The sequence below is a fragment of the Nycticebus coucang genome, chromosome 3, assembly GCF_027406575.1.
Source record: "Nycticebus coucang isolate mNycCou1 chromosome 3, mNycCou1.pri, whole genome shotgun sequence".
NCBI classification, from domain to species: Eukaryota; Metazoa; Chordata; class Mammalia; order Primates; family Lorisidae; genus Nycticebus; species Nycticebus coucang.
The window spans coordinates 124,493,812-124,519,970 of NC_069782.1; the positions used below are offsets into that span (position 1 = coordinate 124,493,812).

At 45.1% G+C, this 26,159-nt stretch overlaps 1 protein-coding gene across 50 annotated transcripts in view; it reads right to left on the reverse strand.

Annotated features, from left to right (window-relative positions):
- SORBS1 (sorbin and SH3 domain containing 1) overlaps positions 1–26,159 on the reverse strand; it is a 243,112-nt gene that overhangs the window by 79,893 nt on the left and 137,060 nt on the right. For 15 of the 50 annotated variants that reach the window (XM_053582829.1, XM_053582828.1, XM_053582820.1 and 12 more), the window contains 6 exons: positions 22,807–22,833; positions 22,579–22,691; positions 12,126–12,270; positions 8,150–8,179; positions 2,602–2,774; positions 339–402 (listed from right to left, as the gene is read on the reverse strand). In XM_053582829.1, the coding sequence (XP_053438804.1) occupies positions 339–402; positions 2,602–2,774; positions 8,150–8,179; positions 12,126–12,270; positions 22,579–22,691; positions 22,807–22,833 (552 nt within the window). Of the gene's footprint in view, positions 1–338; positions 403–2,601; positions 2,775–8,149; positions 8,180–12,125; positions 12,271–16,036; positions 16,406–17,026; positions 17,747–22,578; positions 22,692–22,806; positions 22,834–26,159 lie in introns of those variants that run through there. The other 35 variants (XM_053582787.1, XM_053582786.1, XM_053582789.1 and 32 more) reach the window with 8 other exon arrangements.

Here is a 26,159-nt window from a genome sequence, read left to right on the forward strand (position 1 = left end):
TCTATCCACAAAACAGTCATGAGCTGACACAGGATGATGGACTTAAAAGCTGGAAGCAGGTGGGAGCTGATGCTGCTCACATTCCAAGCAGACTGATGCTAGGCAGAGTGCTGGGCTCAGGCTGCTGCATTTCACAGCCCCTGGGAGGGAGGACTTCAGTGTCCCTTCCTTCCTGCACTCTGAAGGCTCAAGGCAGGGCTCAGGCAGACCAGTATGTAATGGGGTGGCCTTCTAGAACCCATCTTTCAGCGTCCTAGAAAATGAGTTCAGGCCCACACCACAACAGTCATGATATGGGCACACAGCACAGCATAGTTTCTATAAATAAAAATCAGTACCTCTGTTTAGTTTGTGGATCTGCTTAAACATAGTCTTGTACCAATCTTTTGATCTCTCGGTGTTCTGGAGAAAAATAAAGGCAAAGAGTAAAATAAAATGGAAATTTTGGTATGTTTCAGACCTTCTGAAATGATTACAAAATAAAAATCAAACAGGAAAGAAAGTGACATTTGATTGAAAAACTCAACCACATTTATACGTCTTCAAAAAAGGCAAAACTTTTGAGAAAGAACAAACTAAAGATTTAGAGCAAATCTGTGGAGTGATATTTGGCCAAAAGGATGCAGATTTTTTTTTTTTTTGAGACAGAGTCTCACTATGTTGCCCTCAGTAGAGTGCTATAGCATCACAGTTCACAGCAACCTCAAACTCTTCAGCTTAACTGATTCTTTTGCCTCAAGCCTCTGGAGTAGCTGGGACTACAGGCACCTGCCACAATGCCTGGCTATTTTTTTATAGTTGTCATTATTGTTTGGCAGGCCCCAGGCCAGGTTCGAACATACGAGCTCCGGTATATATGGCCGCCACCCTAGTGGCTGAGCTATAGGTACCGAGCTAGGATGCAGATTTTTAAAATAGTGGACAAGGATCCACTTGAAATGTGCTCATTCTTAATTCTTTGATATTTCATTTTTAGAGAGAGAATCTCTCTCCATATACAGATGCCAAACATAAAAGACAAAGAATTCTTGCTTATATGCTATGTCAACACTCAGGACACATTCTACATTCTGTAGAAATGTATCTAAGTCACCTTGCACAGGGCCAGATTTAGAATGCCTACATTAAACATAACCCATTGTAGCATTCAATGCCAGAGTTTTCATCCTACCCACAAAGTTGGGATTTTTTTTTTTTTTGAGATAAAAATAAAACAAGGAAGGTGACAGATAGGTGGTTAGTGCAGATATTTTCACTCCCACTTTACAGATGAGGAAATGAGATACAGAACAACAAAGTGAATCATCCAAAGTCACAGAGCTGGTGAGGAAGGTAGAGGGCCATCTGACATGATGGTGAGGAGTGCGGTTTGGGAGCTGGATAGACCACTGTCACACACAAGTTGTACAATCTTAGGCAGATAATGCAATCCCTCTAAGTCCGTTTCCTCATCTATAAAGTGGAAATGATATTAGCATCAACCACTCACTCAGGCGAGTGATGTTTTTTTTTTTTGTAGAGACAGACTCTCACTTTATGGCCCTTGGTAGAGTGCCGTGGCATCACACAGCTCACAGCAACCTCCAACTCCTGGGCTTAAGCGATTCTCTTGCCTCAGCCTCCCGAGTAGCTGGGACTATAGGCACCTGCCACAATGCCCAGCTATTTTTTAGTTGCAGTTCAGCCGGGGCCGGGTTTGAACCCGCCACCCTCGGTATATGGGGCCGGCGCCTTACCAACTGAGCCACAGGTGCTGCCCAAGGCAAGTGATGTTTTAATGAGATGGTGTACTCAGCAAATGGTAGCTGCAGTTACTCTTAATAATTCTCCCCCAGTATTACCATCTAGGACCAGAAAAAGAGTTCTTTTCATGCTTATCCCACGGGTCTATTAACCTCCTCCAAAAGGGCACATTTGCTAAATGAAAATCACAGAGGAACATATAGCAGCCATTGTCTGGGGGACACATGGAAAGGAACAGAATTCACCCAAAGCCAAGTCCAAAAGTTGGGCTTCCCTGGAATTCCTTAGGCCTGCAGGGGAGAGTGGAGCAGGACTACTAAGAGACTGGCTCTACCCTGGAGGCATGGCCGGCTCAGTCCCTTCTGAGTTTTCCTTAGAGTTTCCTATGCACTCTGGATGAAGGGGCATTTTCCATCCACGGAGATCTTTCCAAACTTCCAAACAGAGACCCAGGGGCCTCATACTCTCCACAGGGTTTTCCAATCCCAAACCAAGAATTTCTAAACATGCTCCACAGAACAATAATGAAGGAGAACTGTCCATAACATTATCTCTTGAACACTCCCTTACCCGAAGCATCCTAGAAGTTCTGCAGCAGAGAAATGTCTCTCAGTTCCACCCAGCTCTTCCTCATATTTTGACCATGAAACCCTTTATTCCTGAGGTCTATTACACGCCACAGCTGCTTTGGAAAAGCTGCATGCATCAAGTCTGGAGCACAGCTCCTGAGGGCTGTGGCACTCAAGGGCCCTCCCTATAAGACCTCTGTACCCACAGACAAGGTTCACACAGACTCAGAGTGTACCCTTGTCGTGGCTTGCTTACAATGAAGACTAAAAAGAACTCCAGTATCCATACCCGGAGTGGGATGCCCACTTCATCCATGGAAACATCACTCAGGTCCTGAGCGCTCTTAACCACCCGCCTACTGTCATCCTTTGCTTTCTTTTCAGCAGCCCTGCCAGGTGAGGTGGGTTTTTCCTGGGTTGGTGCCGAGTCCTGCTCTCCCACTCTTCTTTCTGAGACAGAGTCTAGAAATAAAAAGCAATTGTTAGCTGAAGCTCTTCTGGTAGCATGAAAGCAAAAAACTCAGGAAAATGTGTTTGCAAATTCTCAACTGGAACTAGTTCCACAGTGGTGGTCAGCAAACTACAGCCAGCCACCTGTTTTTGTAAGTGGAGTTTTACTGGAACAAAGCCACACTGATTCATTTACATATTATTTATGGCTGCTTTTACCCTGCCATGTCTGAGCTGAGTAGCTGTGACAGAAACCATAGGGCCTGCAAAGCCTAAAATATTTATCATCCTTCTAGCCCTTTAAAAAATAGTTTCCCGACAGTGTTAAAGTGCCATGCAGAGGTGTGCATGTGGTGCCTCTGGCCATCTGAATAGCTCTGACTGTTCTAGAAATGGAGGGAGCAGATAGAATCATAAGAAGGCAGCCAAATAAGACTTGAAAGTTCTTGTTTTCCCTTGGGGAAGTCACTTAACTTTTCTGTGCCTCAGTTTTCTTATCTAAAAGTAGGGATAACACTTCCACTGGCACATTCATGGCAGTGTTGTTAAGGGAACTTACCAAGACAAACTTATGCCAATGGGTTCAGGAAGCTGCACATTGCTAAGTGCATAGTACAGATTATTTAATTTGGTTTAAGTCTGGAAGTTATAGAGAGCTAATAAGCATACCAGATGTAATTTAGTGATTATAAAATTACATAACAGAATCTGTTACTCTGAGCCATGTTATTTACTGAGGAGGCAGTTACTAAGCACAGGGTACTGTGCCATGCCCTGCCCTGTGGACATGCAGGTGAACTTTCAGAATCCTGGCCTTCAGGAGGCTTACAGTCTGTGAGCCAGCAAGCCGATGCAGGCCGATGAGAGCCAGCTTCTCAGAGAAGCCAAGCAGATGAATAGGACTGAAGGTTACTCCTGGCAGAGAGACAGAATAAGCAAATATATGTGGACCTCTGAACAGCTCTGAGCAAATTATATGCCAGGCACTGTGTACAACTCTTCATAGACCTTGCTTCCTTTCATCCTCCCAATAACTCTGTAAGGAAGAACTGTAACTCTGTTACTCTTTCCTTTTTTTTACTTTAATAGTTAAAGGACCAAAGCACAGAGACATTAAGGTATCCATGTAGGGTCACACAGCCAGAACATGGCCAAGTGGGGCTCAGCCTAGGGCCCACCTGACCCCAGCAATCCTCTCTGGCACATCCTGTCTTGCCTCCCTCAACAATAGCACCAAGGTTTCTGAATAGGGAGTCTGGCCTCATCCAAATAGAGAAGTTAAGAAAGGAACTCAAGGCTGGGCACAGTGGCTCATGGCTATAATCCTAGCACTCCAGGAGGATGAGGCGGGAGGATCCCTTGAGCTCAGGAATTCGAGACCAGCCTAAGCAGGAGCAAGATCCCGTCTCTACTAAAAATAGAAAAATTAGCCAAGCATTGTAGCAGATTCCTGTAGTCACAGCTAATTGGGAGACAGGAGGATCTTTCGAGCTCATGAGTCTGAGGTTGCTGTGAGCTGGGCTGAAGCTATGGCACTCTAGCCTGGGCAACAGAGAAGAGTCTCAGAAAAAAAAAAGGAACTGGGTTGAGGCAGGAAGGGAGAAAGGATGGCTTTCTAGACCACAGTAACTCTGAGAAGAAAGTGAGACACTTAGCAGCAATGCCTGGATATCCCTAGAAGAAATGTGGAGGGAGACCAGGTGAGATGCCCTGACAGGAGTGCAATTTCAGAGGCATCAGCTCAAAAGTGATGGCTGATGTCAAGGAAATGGCAGAGCTCAGTGGCAGAGAGAAGCGAAGGCAGAGCCAAGGGCTGACATCATGTACCGAGGAAAGCCATAGTTGCAGACTGTAAAGCAAAAGAATCCTGAACGCATGTGAGAGTCATCCAAGGGATAGGAGCTGAACCAGGAAAGTACAGCAAGGTGCCATTGAACCGGGGAAGCAGAATCCCAAGTGGGTGGTTAAATGTGTCAAAAACCCCAGAAATTGAAGCAGAGGCGGTGGCAGCATTAGATTAGATAAGAGAAAAGTCACAGGAACAGGCTGAGGGAGCAATTTCAGGAGGGCAGTGGGGGTAGGTGCTAGATTACAAGGCTAGGGATGAATGTGTGAGCAGGAAGTGGGGGTTCAGCATGGAGGAAGGAGGGTGGCAGGAGGTAACCTATGAGGGTAAAAGATAGGTGGCAAAAAAGTTTAAGCCAGGGGAGCCAAAGTCCCATCAGCGAGGCCCCTGAGGTAAGAATGGAGGGGATGAGATGTGCCCTGGCAGTAAGTGCTCAGTAAATATCTGCTCGGTGACTAAGGACAGCTTCTTGTCTTTGAAAAAGGACAGGTGCAGAGCGCTGGTGGGGGACTGTGCTCAGGCAAAAAGGAGGGAACTCAAGGCCATCTGCAAAGCTGTGAGGACGATGTCAGTGGCTTCTGTGTGCTGGGGAAGTTGGGGAGACAATGGCATCAGCATAGTCAGGTTTTACAACTCGTTCTACTCCATGGGGTGACCCCCAAATCTCACACTCACTTCTAAATAGTTTCTTGGCTTATAAGAAACTATAAGAAAACCTGATCCCTGGCATCATCATCATAAACTTATGTTAAGACAAGAATGGCTTTATGGGACGAGTTCTCATGCTCCCAGGAAATTCCAACATGGGCTGAGGATCTGGCAGAGGGATTCTGAGTCACCAGGGCCTCCCCTTAGCACAGCTGCTGCATGCTCTCCGCCCACCAGAGAGACCTCTGAGTGAGACCTGGGGAAGGTGAGGTGAATTTCAACCTAGTGTCTGTCATATGGCACTTGGGGGCATTCACTCTCCTCCTGCTCAGAGAAGATGATGAAAATCACAGACCTAGACCCAAAACAAATGATGCAGGCGGTGCCTGTGGCTCAGTCAGTAAGGCACTGGACCCATATACCGAGGGTGGCAGGTTCAAACCCGGCCCCGGCTGAACTGCAACCAAAAAATAGCTGGGCGTTGTGGCAGGCGCCTGTAGTCCCAGCTACTCGGGAGGCTGAGGCAAGAGAATTGCTTAAGCCCAGGAGTTGGAGGTTGCTGTGAGCTGTGTGATGCCATGGCACTCTACCGAGGGCCATAAAGTGAGACACTGTCTCTACAAAAAAAAAAACAAAAAACAAATGATGCTGCTGACAATTTCAGATGGGGCCTGTTTGTGGGAAGTGGGACAGCACCCTTTCCTTCACACCTGCTGCCTGGGGACACTTCCCTAGACGGGGTGGCCTCTTGACACCCCATGCCAACCCATCCTTCCCAGCCCTTTTCTTGCTGTCCGGTCTATTATCCCAAGGGGATCATGAGCCACATGAGGCCAAACACCACACAGGCTTCATTCCTCAATGACTCATCAAGCATCAGACCCCACAGAGGAGGCTCAACAAAATCTGCTAAAGGGAGGGAGGCTCCAAGGCACAGAGCCTGGAGAGCGCCAAACCAGACTGCCCTTGGGGAGGAGCAGCATCACGCCTATCTTAGAGCCAACGAACTGGCCTGAGCCCGCCCAGCACCCACATGGCCTGAGCCAGCTGCCCTCGCACCCACATGGCCTCTTCCAGAGTGCAAAACATCCTCCTCCTTCCTGTCACACATCCACCTCCTCCAGGTAGGGGCAAGGACTATCACCTTCATTTCCCACATGATGAAACTGTGGCTCAGAGAGGTGAAATCATTCACCCAGGGACAAACAGCTCTAAGAGGGAAGATGGGTAGGACAAACTCTGGGTCTCCTAATTTTTTTTGTCCATCTCACCATTCTTTTCATCCTCCCACAGGCAGGAAGGAGCCCATAGAAGCCACTTTCCTTTTTGGAACCACTGTGTTCTCAGCAACCTGGACTGGGTCAAGGAATGAAGCGGGCTGGAGAATGGCAGCTTGAAGGGTGGCAGCGAAGGGCACCTTGAGCTCAACCACAGCCTGTCCTGGCCCTGTGGCCAAGTCCTGATAAAGCTGAGAGGTTGTAAGAACCCTGTGCTCTCCTGGGCTTGCCACAAATCACAAGGACAGCAGTGGGATGAAGTCACCCAGAAATCACGTAGCAGTGGCTCAGAGATGATTGTTTTTATTATTATACACCCAATCAGAGGTTCCTAACCCTAGAGTTCATAAGTATCTTCAAGTCCATGCTAATCACATGCACACACTTAGACACGTAAGGCTTTTTCTGGAAAATAAATCTATGGCCTTCACTAGATCCCAAGCAGTCCATGAATGGCTACAAACCACCACATTACACCGTCAGCTATTCAGGGCAGCACGGGTCCCTGCTACAGCCCCAGAGCCTGGCTCAGTGCTAGGTATGAAGGAGGCACTCAATGAAATGGTGAGTGAGCCAAGAAGACACCTACTGGTAAGTCAGTCCCCTCTCCTAAGCATTCAGATGTGCTGAAGCTCAGGGCTAAGCTATTTAACACCAAAATTCCAATTCATCTTCACACAGCCTGTGAGGCACTGCTGCTTTTCCCACTTGACAGATAAGAAAACCTACCTGGGCCATCACCATTAGTAAGTGATAGACCCAGGATTCAAGAAGAGTGGCAGCAGGAAGCTGTAAGGGAAAACCTGAGCACTCTTTCCTAGGCTCCCAAACCACCCAACACTGCCCTAACCCTGCATGTTACTAGGGAGGCGTCTTGACATCTGATTGCATTTGCAGTCACTCCGCCACTGTGGGACCCTGAGGAGCCAGTGGCCACTCACCCTGCAGTCAGCACTGAGGGAGTGCCAGCAGCCCAGGGAGCTGGTCAGAAACGCACATTCACCCACACCCACTAAATCCAAATCTCTGGAGCATCATGGCCCAAGAATCTGAGTTTTGACAAGCTCTCTAGGAATTTCTGATGCCAGCTCCAACTCAAGAAACAGTTTTTTTGCACCCTTTTGTGGCCACCGCTGATCTAAAGTCTTTCACCTGGTCCCATCACCCCAAGACTGTCTACTGGTAGTTGGCCTTGCCACCGAACAAGGAAAGAACTTGCCCACATTTCCCAACCTCTGACTCATCGCAGCCTAGAAGGAAGACAGAAGCAGCAGAAAAGAGACCTCTTCAGAGAGGCCTGCCATGAACCCTGCATCTAACAGAACTCTGAGTTTTCTTTACCCAGAACACCCTGCTCCTATGCATCAGGGCACTTATCACAGTTCTATGGAACATGTTTACTAGTTTGGGTCACTCCTCTGATCTGTCCACCGGCCTGTGCACTCCAGAGAGGCAGGAACTATGCCCGTTTTCATATCTTGGCAGTCTAGCAAGCAACATAGTCCCTGACACATCAGAGCAGCTCAGAAGATTTTGCTGATCAAACACTGGGGGTGACCAGAAGATGGTTTTAACAGGAACAGGGGTTAAAGTGTAAATGAATATTTCATACCTACCTGAAAGGCTGCTAAGTCGTTTTTGCTGTTCTGTGATAAAAGAAAAGGACACATAGCATGAGTGAGATTTATACAGCATATAGTAAGACCAAGAAGTCCTGGCCTAATTAGTTAGGACCCCAACTCTGTGTCCTCACTGTCCTCTGGGCTTAGACGCTGTGTAGCTCAGCTGAGCACAGGGGCTTTAGCGTGGCTCCCATTCCACAGGCCTGGTGTCGTCCTTCCTCTCCCCAGATATGCACCAGGTTTCAGGGGACCGCCACAGCTTTCTAGCTGTTTATATCTTGTCTCAAGCTGATCTCATCACTGAAGGAGATTCTCCCAACTCCCCTGGCCTCAAGTGAGCAGGACCCTATATGATCCCAGCCTTGGTACCTTTCAAGTGAAATGTAATTACAATCATAACCATGGCAGCAGCCATCTCCTGAAAGCTTGCTATATGCCAGACAATGTCTTAAGAGCTTTTACATAATAATACATATAATCTTCACCACAGCCACAGCAATTAGGTACAGTTATTATCCCCATTGTACAAGTAAAAAAACCAAGGAATGACCTTAGTCACTATAGCAATCTAGCTGGTCAGGGTACTGGAGAAATCCTTAAAAAAATCAATGTTGACTGACAGACTTCAGATAAGGGGCATGAATTCCTCAAGATAACACTGAAAATCAGCTGGATCAAGAACTTGGATCCCCCAACTCCTAGCCCAGGGTTCTTTCCAACCCTAATTAACAAAACCCAGCCGGTCCTTAACAGTGACGCTCTTATCAACTTCTTGCCATCTTGGACATTCACGCAGAGGGGAGGCCAACATCTCCTTTACAGGGTCCTATGTGTACGTGCTATGAGATAAGTACAAAAGTGACCTTTACTTTCTACAGCTGCTAAATATAAAGCAGTGACATAGATAAAAATAGAATACTTGCCAGCCCATGGGTACTGTGATCATCTCTGCTGGCTGCGTCTCCACCCTCTTGCTAGACCCAGGGTGGGCAAGCAGCAGACAGAAGGCATCTTGAGAGCTCGCAGCTGGCAGAAGCGGCAACTATCCACTTCTCACACATGGATGAGGTTCATACTGGCTAGACAGGCAGAAGCCCAGTGGACCTCGGGCTCAGCTCTGCCAGCAATTTGCAAATGACGAAAGCTAATCACATAACGTTTTGGCCTCATTTCTTTCATTAGTTAAATCAGAGTGCTCTCTGGTAGTATATCTAAAGGAAACTTTGGTTCTCAGACTATTGTGTAGGCTGTTGGTGGGGCTTCTCTAGCCTGCAGAAGTGGATGTATTCAATATAAAAGACTATGTTGTCCCCACTTTGGAGGCGTGAATAGCCTTATTTTCATAAGATGACATTGGACACAGATAGCAGTAGCTGATTTTCAGTGGTGCTATTTAGCAAAGTCAGAAATGGGAAACCCTAGGGTGACCCCTAGACTGTTTCATGTGTCTGTAAGATACAGGGAACTACTGCACTGTAGCTCTCCAACGTGATCTATAGGCCACCAGCACTGAAAATGCAGCAGCTTGTCCCCTGACCCCGAGCCATCTTGAACCTGAACCTGGAAGTTAACAAGACTCCCAGGACCCTAAGCGCATTAAGCACTGAGAAGCACTGTGCAAGAGGACCCTCATGTGGCTCTTTTAGTCCTGAGACTTTCCCTGGTTCAAATCCTCCTTCTCAGACTGCTGGTAAGTGATCTGCCTTCAAACACGTGTTATGAAAACTCAGGGAAGAGGGGAAAAGGGCTGTATTGTTCACAACCATCGGCGCCAGACCACAGGCTCAGTGCCCTTCTGTTTCTACCAGGAGAGGCTGGCTGGGGAAGACAGGATTGTTGTTACACTACACCCTAGGACAGTCTAGGCAGAAATAAAAAGGGGGGAGTGTTTTTAAGATGACTAAACTAAAATTCCAGAAGTAAAGTTATCATTCCCTTAGGAGACTTTGCAATAGTTAAGAAGTTGTGGTTACTGTTTATGAAGCAAAACAGAGCTTCCAGGTTGGGTATAACCAGAAGCAATGCCAAAAGCGCTTGACCTAAGCCCCATTTATGATTAGTAATACAGGAGCAGGCCAGTCAGACTCTTCTATTCTTGACTCTTCCTGCCCTACCAACTGAGTGAACATATGATTTTGCTCTTGATGGGAGCCACGATTTAATTAAAAAAGATTAATGCCATTATTTATATTCTTTTCTGAAGCATATGTGTCTCAGGCTGCACAATTCTGATTTTTAAATCCAAGGGCAGAACTTGTACAAAAGAGAAAGACAAGAAGAACCAAAGGTATTTAGGGAAGTAAGAGGAATTCATGTATTCAAGGCAGAAACAGAAAGGAACAATAGGCATTTATTTCTGTGCCCAAAGACGTCTCACTAGGTATCATCAGAGGGACTTGGCAGAAGCAGCTGACATTACACTGGGCATTTCACAAAACGCAAGTTGCCTTGGGAATAAATCCCATTTTTAAAGAAAATGCCTTTCCTTCTGGGAATTAACTTGTTTCTGTTTAACGGAACTTTTCTTTAAAAATGAGTCATAAAGAAGATCAGAGAACCAAAAATGCACTTTGTCCTGCAATGTGGATACTTTCTGACCATAGAGAGTTACTGCCAGTAAGGGCCATGGCATAGCTGATGGAGAATGGGCTCCTGCATAGTTCAGTGTGGGGGCTGGGATTCCCTTTATCTTCTGAAAAACACAGATCTATGGGTGACAATTAACATGGGAGCCACACATAGTGGAAAAAAACCCTAACTACTAAAACTGCTATTTAAGATTGCGGTGGAAAGATTTAAAGTAAGAGAAAATGTTTTATTCATCTACTTTTCAAATTAGAAGCAGGAAACAGAAAACTCTGTTTAGTATGGAAAACAATTAAAAATAGACTTCAGTTCCATTCTCCTCCAAGTCAACGCAGGGAGAAGGGGAGGAGGGGAAAACTATGAGTTATGAGGCAAGAGGATGATTCTATAATGAGCTTTGAGCTCTCAACAAAATAATCAAACCTTCACTATTCTTTGAAACTCAGACTAAAAAGCCTTTTCTACACAAGGAAATAGCCGGAAACTTCACATCTGTGCTGCAAAGGACTTTTGCAAAGGGAAAGTTTATTCCTCTACGGAATTCCAAAAAGGAGAGGGTGGGATTTAGAGACACCACCCTGAATTTTAAAGCAGAAGGGTCAACATATACAATGACTACCTTGAGTACTTCAATTTCACCCAAACCCAGGGCTCATTCGGAGGAGAAGAACCACTCATAGACACTATGGAAAACAAAACATACAAACTCTAGCAGCGCTGCCTCGTGGTGAGGTGACAAACAGTTACATGAACCTCACGTCCCTCAAGGGAGCCACAGAATAACAGCTTGGTGCAGTAACTGCTGGCAAGAATTAAGGGCAGTGAGTCACCAAGAAAAGCTCAACAGCATCTGTTTTAGAGGTACAAAAACATGTTTTATATTCTAGAAATTTTTTTCTCCCAATAAGTTTTCTCTTAAATCTGGTACTCAAAATTCTGCTCTCTAGAAAATTCATTCTGTCAAAGAACTAAATCATATATGACATTACTTTTACAAGATGTATTACTATACTCAGCTTTTCCGAGCTAAACCTCTAATTAGAATTCTCAGGATGATTGCTTCTCAGCCTTTTGGCTATTTCCTTCTCATGATAAGGAATTAGGAGATGGAAACTTATTCCCTTCCTTTTTCTTTTTTTTCTTTTGGTGTTACCAGCTGAAAAAGACAACCATGAATACCCAAGTATGAGATATCACCCCAAATCAGGGACCTCTATTTACTGGGATCTATTTTCTGGGTCATGGGAATGAGCAAGCTGGGGCAGATGACCTTGGGGAATGATGAGATTGGTGAACATTTCTGTGAAATGACAAAATTCTTGCCCCGGATATTACAGACTATTCTATGTCGATTATTCCAGTGGACATCACAACGCTCCCTTACCTCGATTGTGTTGTAAGAGCACAATAGTAGGATTGACAATCGTTGTGGAGGGGTAGGCGGACGATGGCTTGCTAACTGTTGTAAAGGCTTGGGAATCAGCTCCAATACGGGAAGAAGAAACTTCATTTAATAGGGGACTGGATTCCTGAAAAGAAAATAAACAATCTAACTAACTGTAAACATGAGATATCTAGGATCCGTGCTTTTTAAAAAGAAAAAATGTAAAGCTTTACAAAGACCTTAATTACAAAAAGAAATGTGATCAATGAGACACATCAAATCATTAATTCCAGTTAAGAGTTTAATCTGGAATGCATATTCTCTTTGTTGGCATTAGTAAAGGGAGAGAGGGGGAAGGTCAACGTTACTGAAAGCCTCAGCAACATCATTCACTGTCTTCTCCTGGTAATAGTGGGTGGTCAATCTGGTTACTGGAAAAGCAAATCCAAATCAAAGTAAAATAACATGCAAAACCCATGCAATTCCAAATGTGATCCAAGAGTAAGAGCTGGTTTAATTGGGAAAAATCAGGACAGTTTAGTATACTGTGTAAAGAAATATAAGACAACGTGAGGACAAGGCACTTGTGATGTAAGGATAGGGAGGAGTTAAGTAACAGTTCTCTCGGAAAGCTACTCTTAGCATCAGCATCAGTGAGCAATTTAACTGATGCTTGCCTTTGAGATTTGGATATTATCCTATCCTACTGTGACATTTCTTTCACCCTAGTATTACAGTAACAGAGATCCCTGATGTAAAGCCTTCTAAGAATCCTGACTTTAAAAGCCGAGGTCACTGCCAAAAATACCACATAAATTATTACAAACATTATAATCTGCATATTGTAGAAAATGCTAGTCTTTATAAATAAATGAAACTGAGATCCTGAGATGTAGTAAGGCTAGGTAGATAGTTTCCTCCACATGTATATATATTTCAAAGTTTCTATTTTAGAATTTACAAACCCTAAAGCCAGAATGCTCATCTTAAAACAAGATTTTGATAGTTTTAATCAAAGTCTGTGTAAAGATCTGTAGAATGAGGGCCACCCCCTATCCACATCCAGCACAATGTTCTGCAGATAGCAGATATTGGGAATGACAGGAGCCGTTTACCTGCAAAGGTTCATCTAAGCAAATGTTTGTGGCAAGAAAACACATGGTTCATCAAAAGTGAGGATGTGGGTGTCAGCACCTGCCACAGCTTCTGGGGCTTCATAAACACTCCCTAGGTTAGTCTGTCTCTTCTGAAAATGCTCTAAGTAGCTGCTGACGTTAGTTATAAGCAGCAGCTCAATTCAATGAATAAACCCGTTTCCCAAGACTTGAGACGCACAGTATGATCTCGTACAAAAGTGCCTCATTTTGATCCCTCCATTTATAAAGTGGAAAACAATTACACTTCTTCAAATTTATTTCCAAAGTGATATAATGATGACAAATGGCATGTCATTAAAATCTCTGCCAGAATGCACCCAAGAAACACAAAGTTTCAGGCAGACAGCTCTTTAAAGTATTAATGCCTAATGCAGTGTTTGGGTGGTTCATATGAGCATTAAGCATTTTACAAATTTTACTGTGTCTTATTTCTGGAACATCACAAAAACAGCTATTGATGAAAAGAATTCAGATCAATTAACCTGACTTTTATTCTCCTCTTTTATTCTCCAGCTGCAGATGGAGCAGGTATCCACTCACGGCTGGGACACACCCGCAAGGGCTTCCCCTCTAGACCAGGCGTCCTCAAACTTTTTAAACAGGGGGCCAGTTCACTGTCCCTCAGACCGTTGAAGGGCCGGACTATAGTTTAAAAAAAAAAAAACTATGAACAAATTCCTATGCACACTGCACATATCTTATTTTGAAGTAAAAAACAAAACGGGAACAAATATAATTCACACCACTTCATGTGGCCCGCGGGCCACAGTTTGAGGACGCCTGCTCTAGGCGATTTCTTCCTGAGGAGGAACCCAGGCAGTTCCCTTTACTCTTACTCTGTTACCTGGGGCCAAACCAAAAGTTATCAGGCCAACTGAAGTCCTTCCCAGAAGTCTACACCAGGCTGCTCAGTCAGGCTTGAGGAACTGAAAACACTGACTTGGTATGAAAACCAAGACTTCCACAAATAATAAATACAGAGTGCACAACAAAACTACCCACAATGGCATGTCAGTGCACGAAACACAAAACTCACGTTACCTATTACTCCAGAAAAACATTCTGTGCCAAAAGGAAGATGCCTGCATGCCCCCAAACAGGAGTGGCTTCTAAATTCTAAGTTCAGGGAGGCGGGGGGATATATCAAGGAACAATCTACTATTTTTCTCCAACAGGGCTAAGTTGTAAAGCTCAAAGCTAGAAGGATAGCCAACTCTGTGGGCCATGTTTGGCCTGGTCCTGACCTAACCACATTGTGCCAGCCCAGGACAGGATATGATACTTCTCAGGTTTGGTATGCCTGATGCCTCATTATAATTTCCTTAATGAGCCAAATTTAAAAGTTTTCTTCCTGTTTTCTACATGAGTGATTTACTTGGGCAGTTTTGTAGAAATACCTCCTTACAAAAGGATGTCGTCAGTGAATGTTTGGTTCTGTCAGCTAATGGTGTGACTCACTAGATCTATCTCAAAATGTGGCATGTGATCTCCCAACGTTCAGAACTTCCTGGGGTGCTTGCTACCAAGTGAGATCACTAGGGCCTTTTCCAGACACACTCAGACAGAAACTCTAGGAGAACAGAGGTTACCATTTACACAAGGCCTCCCTGACACCTAGGTGATCCCATGTACAAGCTTGAAAAATGATAAACAACTGTAAAAAACCCTTTGAGAGCAGGAGGCCTGACTTGCTTCTGGTTGTACCCAAGGCAGAATGCCTATAACACGGTAGGAACTCAGGGATTAATTGTTAATGAACCAGTTACCTACTTGTGAATGACTCTGTCTCCCCTACAACTCCCACATGCCAGGGCAAGGCCTCAGCAACATAGATGACAGTCACTGGGCATTTTTCTGGGCCAAGCACCACAGCAGGAACTGTAACTGCTCGATCCCACTGACCCTCGCAGCCCTGTGAGTAGAGCCATGTATCCCCACATCACACCTCACCCAAAGTTCTTTCAGATTCTCTCATTCTCTCAAAAAGTAAACCCAAGTACTTCAACTCGGCATTTTTCTCTTATCCACTTCTGATGGGGACCCATCTCTGCCCTCCCCAGAATGGGACCTGAGATGTCAGGGCCCCTTAGCTTCTCGTGACCACTGGTGCCCTGTTTTGCCACAGAGATTCCCGGGACCGCCTCCTCAGGGATCCTCACAATTGTCTGCTTTGGGAGGAAACAGTCCTAACATTTGTACAAGGCTTTCAGGCCCATTTGCTCACTTAAACCCAACTGTCCCAATTTATCTTTTTATCCATTTCTGTATATAAAAGAGAGTCTGTTTAGTTACTAAATCAACAAAAGAGCGGCTCTCTTCCTACCCAGCATCTCCCCGCTCCCTGGTACACCGCTCTGTAGCACCAGGCCTGCTGCTGGCCTTTCCACGTTAACTCCTCAGCTTTCCTCAGCTCTCAGCGTTACGTCTGCCTGGCCTGTGAAGAGCACGAATAGCCAGGGCCACAGACGATGTTTTCTCAGAGGGAAGGAAAGTTCTTCCAGGAAGAGATGCATTCCCAACAGGACAGAGAAGAGGACGGACTTGAGGGCTTGTGAGCAGCCGTGAGAGGCCCGGGGAAGACACGCGGGAGCATGCACTCAGTGACAGCAGACGGTGTCACTGTGCTAGTCATCACACAAGCATAGCGCAGCCAACAAGCTTTCCTCAGAACTTAGTACTTCCGTGAGAAAGGGAGTTCTACTGCTGGGAGCAGACATTCAGGAAAGCCAGGGGAGGGAGGTCCAGCAAGCTTACGGTACTTGAAACAGCTCCTGTGGGGTGAGGCTCCGAGACTCTGTGGAGGTCCTCCGGTACGGGAGGGACCAGCGGAGGTGGTGGTGAGAAGGATGGTGGTGTCTGGCTAATGGGGGGAAAGGAGGCAGAAGCACTGGCTGGCTGGCTGTGGTGGGGCCGCCTTTGCAGATGAGGGGGAATGAAATCATCTAGAGTCGGGAAGGTCAGAGGTGAGGCGGCAGGGGTGGTCGCCGGGACTGTGGGGACGCCACCAGGCAGCCCCAGAGGTGCTGGAGGTCTGGCAGTGCCTTCTTGCCCTCTGTCAGTATTAACCAGGTAGAGAGGGACAACTATTACCTCAGGCTGGCCTGGGCTGGAGGAAGTGGCACCCTGTAGAAAATAAGGGGGTCGTTACATGAAGGGGCACGATGGGAGGAAGGAATTCCATAATTAAACAGTTGACAGTGGGCATGCAATGATGTACTCTGAGAAATATTTAATCGGTGCCCTTTCCTCAGAGTACATGAGACACGGTGCTAGCCAGCTGGCCTCCTGATACGCTCTGACACAGAGGGAGCCCCATCCAACTTCGCTTTCCATCCATCTATTTTTGACTCCTTTTAACACTTTATGAGAGAGAAAGAGAGACAACAACAGAACAGGCAGGCAGGCTGTGTTTAACCCACAAAACCGCTGTAGAGCCTGAAAGCTTGAGATAAATACAATCTCGTTGGCACCTTGTTATAAAACATAAACACTCCATATCTTACCGTATTACTAGTGTGCAGATTCCACACCCCGGCATACTTACATGTTTACAGAAAAGGACAGAGAGAGACAGAGACAGGGTGAGCCCTGTGCTGAGACGCCCAGACACAAGAATCCGGAATTCAAGCCACAGCAACGTTACTCGGAAAGGGAAGATAGGGGTGCCCAGGGAACAAATGGGTTGCTTGCATCAGTTTTGAAGGTGGCAGTGCAGAAGACACACAAACATTCCTAATTCCTTGCCTTGGCTGGATAACTCGGCTGCAAAAGGTAAGGTTCTCTGCTCTTCTGGTTTTCGGGATCAGAGGTAACCTGGGGGCCTACCACAGGTGGTCTCACTGCATCTGGGAACGAAGCCTGAGTCCCCAGGAAAGGACTCTCACCACGGTTAGTGTCATCTTTACAGATGTCAAAGAACAGCTTGGGAGGGTCAGGAGGAGGAGCAGGGGATGGTTTTCCAGTGCTGGCTGTGTGGGAGACAAGGCTGGGAGCCTGTGCTCGGGTGCCTGCAGCCTCCAAGGGAGTGCCTTTGGCCGGGTCACGTGCAACAGGAGAGTAGTTTTCTGACACTGCCAGGCAAATGTTACTGGATAAACAAGGTACATATAAGCTGCTGACCTTTTTATTCCTAATTGACTCATGACACAGGTTAGAGCTCACATTCTTCCTACAAACTGTCCCAGTGGCTGCACAGTGATGCTGGGGTTGGGATGAAGCACTGGGGCACGTGGAATCTAGAAGCAAGGGACCAGGACGCACTGCACCTTTGGGGGCCGAACCAGCTGCCGAGAGGACAGAGACAGGCTGGGGTCGTGAGGGGTTCTGCTGGCTCGGGGTGCCAGGTGGGACATAAGGCTTTGGTGAGCTCAGGTAGAGGGAGTCTTTATAAGTACTGTGGTTGGTGGGGGGCTGCCATGCAAAGCAGTTCTCTTCAGGGAGAGGAGGGCGTGGGAGAGAGAGAACCTTTAGTAGTATTTTCAAGACATGGTATCAAAACAGAGAACAAAAGAAACAGGGGAAATGGAAAGGACGACCATTAGAAACAGCAGCATAACATGATCTGAAGCAAAAACAATTATTGACATGATTTTAAGCAAATTCTCAGGTTAAGACTCCTCATGGTGCCCACTTTTCTCTTCTGGGTAAAGCCAAGGATTGAATCATACTCACCTGGATAGGTGGGCCTGGCTCTACTTTGCATCCCAGGGAGGCTGAGCCCAGCCCATGGGAGGCCACATGCTAAGTTGATTTTGACACCAGTCCTTGGCGGTCTGCATCTTTATTAGACCTCTTGACTCAAAAAGGGTGCCAAAGGAACAAAAAGCCAGTCTAAAGCCTCCAATTCCCTCTCTAGCCTCCTTTCCCCAAGACTTTTCTCTTTAAGTCTTTGGCTTTAAAAGTTTAAATTCACTGGATCCATTTTGAGTGCCTTTCATTCTTTTCCCTTAGGAAAAGGAGAACTGGAAGAACCATCCCATCCTTATTTATGTTCGTATGAGACAGATGTTTTAATTGAATCACTGAGATTTAACACTCAATTCCATAAGCATAACAAATTAAAGCTCACCAAGAAGAGAATGCTAAGGACTTTTGAATATACATGTGCTCTTTCCTCAGAGGAAACAATTTGATGGAACTAATTATTAGAAGGAAGACAGGCATGAGATTAAAAGCACACTTTTGACACACACAGAAAAAGGGATTAGGCGATGAAGTACTTACTTAATTGGCCTACAAGACTGGATTGTGCCTGGTTTATCAAAATCCAGCTCCATCCCCATCCTCATCCTACCCAGCCCACCCCCATGCTCATTTAAGCCCTAAGGTCTGGTTAGAAGCTCAGAGCTCAAGAACCATAGTTCACATCTCATTCCCTCTCCCCTCAACCACCATTCCTCCTTGAGTCTCAGTGGGGCAGAGGGTCAGGCAGTGGGTCAGGCAGTGGGGTAACTCTCCAGACTGACCTTCACTTCAGTGATAAGTCACCTGCGAAAGTGGCTCAACTGGGACCACAAGATAAGGAGAGTTTGTTTTTCTAGATTTTCTTCATTGACCCCTATCTTTAAAGATATCCCAATACTAGGAAAAAAAAAAACAGAACCTTCCTCCAAATTGCATAGGTAGATATATTAGAATTTGGTAAATATCTGGTAAATGGGCTGTGACCAAAAACTGGGAGAGTACAAGGGTCTGGGTCTGTTAGGGAATTACATTTCAGCTTATTTTTATATTTACAGAGCACAAGGGGAAGGAATATTAGAAAGGGTGAATAGGTGAAAAATGTAAGAAGTTTTATAAACCTAGATTAGAATATCAGCCTGGAAACAATAAATAACTGTCCTTTAAACTTGATTTTCAAGGTATAAATAAGCATAATGAAGAAGTAGCTATTTGGGAACCCCAGGTTAACTCAATGCCTGCTCTTTTCACAGGGTGCCCATGAGGGTAAAATGTGACCATAGATACCAGCCACAAAACTAAAGAGAATAGCCCCTCTCCAGTATCAGCTAGAGGTGGTCCTCAACCTGTGGGTCATGACCCACAGGAACTGTATTAAAGGGCCACGGCATTAGGAAGGTTGAGAATCACTGAGCTAGAGCAAAAGCTTTCAGATGAACTCTGGGTCAGTGAACTTAGACTGGAGGTTGGGCATGGTAAGAGACTAAATCATGCCCTCTAGAAACAAAGCATTTGAACTAGCACACACCAAAGGGACTGCCAGGTGAGTTGATAACAGATGTAGGGAGGTAAGCAAAAGCAGTGTTGATATGGTCTCAGATTTACTTTTACTTTAAGCCACGTGTAATTTCTTCTTGTCCAAAGAAAGAAATCAGTTTCAATGAGTTTTTAACTTAATTCCGCTGTGGCCATATATGGTGGCAGGGCTGCATTACATCAGGCCAAAGCCTTCCCAAGGTTCTAACCCTGCAGAGGACACTTCCCCAGAGCATCAACAGTGCACTCAGAGCCAAAGTTCTTCCTGTCCCAGAGCTTCTTTTAGCTTAAAGCAGCAAGGAGATTGGCACAGGGACTCTATATGGAAGGAACTACTTTTTGTTTTATTGCAAAAATTATAGGAACCACACAGGCAGTCTGCATTCTACCCAGCTGGCTACTAAAGAAATTTCATTTATCTTTTTACAAGGTGATCAGTGAAAAAATAGTACATGCATGGTTTCTATGTTCCAGAAACCACCAATTCCCCCCTCCACTGGGCACTACCATGTTGGCGATGATGATGTCAAAGGGAGGAAGGCTCTGGTTTTCTGTAACCGTGGGTGGGGAGAGAGGGCAACAGGACACAGGATTCCCATCTGACCCATGGGTCTTCTAGATCCCAACTCAGTCCTCATGAGGAGATGCTAGGCCTGCAGGGGTCCGAGAGCTTTCCTCAGCTGAAATCAAGTCAGGGTGGTCAGCAGCCCAGTCCACCTTGGCTTTGCCTAAGTCAGTGTGTACTTACAGCTCTGGCAATGGCTACACAGCAAGAAGTCATGTTTGAATTCAGAAAATAAACCTAAGAAGTAATGCATGACCTAAAGGTTCTTGAAATTTGGATGGACAATTTTACACTGATAAAACCTCTATAACAGGAATTTACCTGGTTCCCTTTAAGAAGCCCCAGTAAAAAGAAAAAATTCTTTTTTTTTTTTTTTTTTTTTGTAGATTTTGGCTGGGGCTGGGCTTGAATCCACTATCCCCAGTATATGGCGCTGGCACCCTACTCCTTGAGCCACAGGCACCACTGAAAGAAAAAATTCTTGACTAGTGACAAATTAGAAAATAGGCTGTTTGTACAAGATATCACAGGATGCTCTCTGTTATTATAAGACTCACTCTTACAGACTCCTGGAGGGCAATGTTTAACACAGTGATCTGAACACAGCAGAGATACCCAATAAAATTGTTTTTAAAAAATGTATTTAAAAGGAAGTTTTATTTGTTTCACAGACTTTTAAAATCATCTCTTTAAAAGAGCTGCTTAAGAAGCCAAAATGAATTACTGAGTTACCCTTTGGACTAAATCACTGATAATGGAAAAGAATGTGCTTCTACATTTCTGTTGAATCAATAAGTACTGTTTTTTAATCTGCACAGAGTGGACTATATCCATTCCTGAGATGGCTGAGAAGGAATCGTGTCTGTCACGGGCAGCACATTTGTACACTGGGAAAGGCTTTTGAAATGGGAAAACTATGGCAAGTCGCTTACTGGACAAGTGACCACCCCAAGCTCCGAGTCTAATGAGGACCTCAGGAAGCCAGGCACATCTGCATCTCCTGGTTTTAACCAGTGGCCCTGGATGCACATGGCTGTACTTAGGGAGGTAAGTCATGGCAGGAAGCAGAAAGGTTTTAAGGGGGCACCTTAGAACATAAGGCAAAGAACCAAGTGACAAACTCCAAGCCTGGGAAGACAGCCTACAGAGAGGAAAGAAAACGTTATCTCTGAGTCACTTTTACTTCAGGGGCCAGTGCAATTTCATGTCCTCAGGAGAAAGAGCCAGGAGATCATTGAAGGGGATGAGGGGTGACTAGGAAGGTCCTGTAGAATCTGGACTCCGTGTGAGTTCTGGGAGTGCCTTCACAGAGGGAAGGCACAGGGACGTGAACCACACACCACTTGAAGAACACAGTTCTGCCAACAGTTTTTGAGCAGCACAGCTTCCTTTAAGAGAAAAGACTGCTCCATTCCACAGACTTGGCTCCTCTATGTAAAAACACTCTTCACAGATCACCTGAATTAAAGCAAGATCTATTCCTTTCATCCAAATGGCAGAGTAGCAACAGGGAGGGAGGCAAAGGAAGAAAGATCAGGAAAACCGCCTAGGGGAAAAGGCTTGGGCACAATTATCCTTATTCCAACTTCTATAGCTTTGGTGGTTTTTTTGTGGTTTTTGTTTGTTTTTTGGGGTTTGGGGGGGGGGGTTTGCAGGGCTGAGCTGGGCTGTTCATGCTACTGCCATTTCGACCTCTCTCTGCCTGTTCCAGGGATACTGGATTTAGAGTCTGGCCACAGCTACTTGATCGTAATCTGTAAGAATACACTTGCTGGAACTTCCTCTTACAACCCCAACTAGAATAATAATAATTGGAATAAACGCAAGATGTACTTTTTTCTTGAACATTATACACTAAAGAGTTTATTTTTTTATTTTTTATTTATTTATTTTTTTTGAGACAGAGTCTCAGTCAATCACCCTGGGGTTGAGTGCCATGGTATCATAGCTCACAGCAACCTCAAACTCTTTGGGGCTCAAGCGATCCACCTGTCTTAGTCTTCTCAAGTAGCTGGGACTACAGGCACCTGTCACAATGCCCAGCTAGTGTATCTATTTTTAGAAAGTATTTTAGACGAGGTCTCCCTTTGCTCAGGTTGGTCTCAAACTCCTGAGCTCAGGTAATCCTCCCACCTTGGCCTCCCAGAATGCTAGGATCACCCACTGTGCTTGGCTTGGCCTAAAGTTTAGAAAAAAAAAAAGAAAGAAAGAAACAAGCTCAGACCTTTTTCCTACTTATACAAGGCTAAAAGCATTCCCTCCTTCAGAACATCAAACCTAGAAAACATCGGAGTCTACTTCTAATACTCTGGTACAGACCAACCCCATTCTAAGCCTCTGTTCTGCTTGACTTCACCCTTCCCCCCAACTCTGGTTCTTGCACACATTTTTCCAGAGGTGGCCAAAAACATGAAATCTATTTCATTATCCAGTTGGGCAAGCAGAAGTTACAAGTCTAAGCTAAAAGACTCAAGACACCCACCAGTCCCCAGCCAACCCCCGGGCACACGCCTACCTGGGGCTTGTCGGAAGGAAGGTTGGGATGTACACTTCTGTAGCCCTTGGCAGCCAGTGAAGAGGACTGGGCATTTCCATTGGCATCAGCACTAGAAGAAACCCTCCACTCATCTGAGAAATAGGGGAGAAAAAAATCCTCACTTATAAGGAACATTCTCTGGTTCCCCTATAATTCAAGGGTGCTGAGTACAAGGCAGGGACAGTAAGAATGCAAGAGAAACCATACCTGCTGGGGGAAGCTCTGGCTCCAGACCTAAATGTGGTGCAGAAAGGATGAGAACAAGAAGAATAGGGGGGAAAACAGAAATGGTTACATTTTCAGGAAACAAGCATGAACTGCACAGAAGGATGAAAATCCAGCACCCTGTTTTCTGACACAAAATGCCCTCAGTCACGATGGCCTGATTACCATAGGAACCCACTCTAAACCATGATGTGCTCACAGGCACTGACCTTTGAAAACACAAGGCTCACATTCACAAGAATGAAGAAACAATTGTTCCTTGACATTCTTATTTTACAGACAAAAAGGCAACAGAACCCTCCACTGTCCAGTCCCTATTCCCTAGCTCTCTTTCCCCTTCTTCGAGCCTGCTGTGGGCGCAGAATGACCACTCCTCATTAGCAAGCTGGACTAACTAACAAGCCTGAGAGAGAGATGTGGGCAAACACTTTTTTCAGGGATGGTGGTGCTGTACTAGGGGTAAAAAATGATTTCAGCCCAAAGGTATCTGCTGTGATAAGGATTTTTCTTCCTGCCTGCTTTTCTACTTTGGGTTAAATAAGCCACATAAACATTTCAAAATCTAATCCCCTTTCCTGAGTGCTCATAACACTACAAGGCACCCTTGTTCTCCCTTCAGCCTTGCCAGTGCTAATTGCCCAATGCATTTCAGAGACCTGAAGCCTCTCCTAATTTGACCCACATACACCACGAGGTGGTAGAGCAGTGTGTACAAACTCGGCTGGGAAGGCAGCTGGGCCTCAATTCAAGTCCTAGCTCCACCACCAATGGGTTCTGTGACCTTGGGCGAACTGTAAGACTCAATTTTTCATCTGAAAAATGAAGGTAATGATGCACCTGCTTTGTAAATGTTGTTGTAAGGCTCTCTACTCTCTGTCCAGCTCAGGGATCCACAAACTTTTTCTATAAAGGGTCAGAGAGGAAATATCTTAAGTTTTGTGGGGCCGATGCTCTCAGCACAACTCAACACGGCCACTATAGCACAAAAGCAGCCACAGCCCATATGTAAATCAATGAGTATGGCTGTGCTCCAATAAACCTTTACCTTTGGACATTAAAATTTGACTTTCATAGAATTATTATGTGGCATATAATATTCTTCTTTTTCTTTTAACCATTTAACAATGTAAAAATCAGTCTTAGCTCAAGAGCTATTCAAAAACGGGCACAGGGCAGATTTCACTCATGGCCATAGTTTGCCAACCTCTAATCTAGCCAATCCCAGGACTTCCTTCTTCCCCTTGGCTGCCTCTACTTGTCTCACTGTGTAGCAATAAAGAGGGGATTAATGCTGCGGCACTCAGAGGCCAAGCCTCCCTCCTCAAGGTGGGTCCCTCAGGGACTGGAGAGGGGCTTTCCAGGTGCCAAACGGAGATTTAAGAACATTTACTGAACACTTCCCTAAGTGCCAGGCACTATTAGTCACTTTACATTGATTTTGTATTTCATTAAGTATACACAACAACTCTTTGAGGTAGGAAATCACTCTACTTCATGGATGAGGAAATAGAGAGGCCAACTGACTTGCTCAAAGTCACACAGCCAGGAAGTACCAAAGCTGTAGTTAGCCCAGGTCTCCAGAATTCAAGTGCCATGCCTTGCCAACCACCCACAGCTGCCAACCACACCAACAGCCACAAAGTGGAGGCTACACTACAGGGAGGTGGTGGGAGCCAAAGGAGTTCAGAGCAAAAATCAAGGCAAGGGTAATGGTTTTGAGTATAGCAGTGGCATCATTGCATCAGAATTGCTGGGAGGGCTTATCGAAACATAGATCGCTGGGCCTGGCACCCAGCATTTCCAACTCAATAGGTGAGAAATATAGCCTGAGAATCTGTCTCTCTAACAAGTTCTCATGTGATGCTGAGGTTGCTGGTCCACCGTCCACACTTTGAGAACCATTGATAGAAGGCATACTTAGAAACATCCTTTCGTTACTCTGGAAAACTAATTGCATCCATTGCTTCTTATTTTCTTCCCTCTAAAACAGTTTTTCTTAAGTAACTCAGACATATATTCTTTCAGCAGGTTGCCGGTTACATTTGTGCCTCTCCCTATGGACAGTTGACAGCTATCTGCCTTCTCCTCATACCACCACACACAGTCAGTCCTCCAGGTCCTCCAGTTGGATTCAGCCAACTAGGACCAAAAAAATTGGAGAAAAATACCAAATAACAATACAACAATTAAACATAAAATTTAGGGCGGTGCCTGTGGCTCAAAGGAGTAGGGCGCCGGCCCCATATGCCGGAGGTGGTGGGTTCAAACCCAGCCCTGGCCAAAAGCTACAAAAAAAAACACTTAGTAGAATAGTTATACATCACTTACATTGTATTATGTATTCTAAGTAATCTAGAAATGATTTAAATAATACAGCAACATGTGTGTAGGTTACTTTAAATACGGGACCTGAGCATCTGCACATGTTGGTATATGTGGGGTCCTGAAACCAATCCCTGGTGGATAACAAGAGATGACAGTGGTTGGGAAATTTATAAGACTTGTGTTTTTGCTCATATTACTACAATGTACTGGCTTGTGTGACAGGGGCAAGTTCATTAACCCCATTAAATTTCACCTTCTCATCTTGAAGTATAATCCTTGCCTTATACACTCCTCCCAGGATTGCTAAGGAGATCAGATACATACAAGTTATCTCTAAAAGTAACCATATTTAATACCCACTGTGGCATCCATTCAGATCCCTGGCCCAGAGACCCTCACACATGGCAAGCCATCCAACACCAGATGACTCATAGTAACAATGGTCTTCATCCTTCTTCACAGCTATTACTTTTAATGTATCATCTTCTTTCATTTATTTATTTATTTATTTATTTATTTATTTATTTATTTATTTTTTAGACAGAGTCTCCCTCTGCTGCCTGTACCATGACATTGAACTCCTGGGCTCAAACAATCTTCCCACCTCAGCCTCCCAAGTAGCTGGACTATAGATGCGTGCCACTATGCAAAGTAATTTTTCTAGTTTTTGAAGATACAGGGTATCCCTCTTGCTCAGGATGGTCTTGTACTTCTGGCCTCAAGCACTCCTCCCACCTTACTTCCTAGGATGCTAGGAGTACAGGCATGAGCCACTATCTTCTTTCTAAGCTGATATTTCTAGTCTGCCTTTGTCAAGACATTCCATAATATTTATTAGACTTATGAAAACACTAAGTAACAATTGGTTCTGCACACAGGACTATTTAATAAAGAATGTAAACTTTGTGCATGGATTTGGGGATGCATTCTTTCAGCCACTTTTGGGTGCTCCATCGGGTTGGTTCTATTCAGGTGGCAGTGGCAAAGAGATCTGTCATGAACAGTTGAGA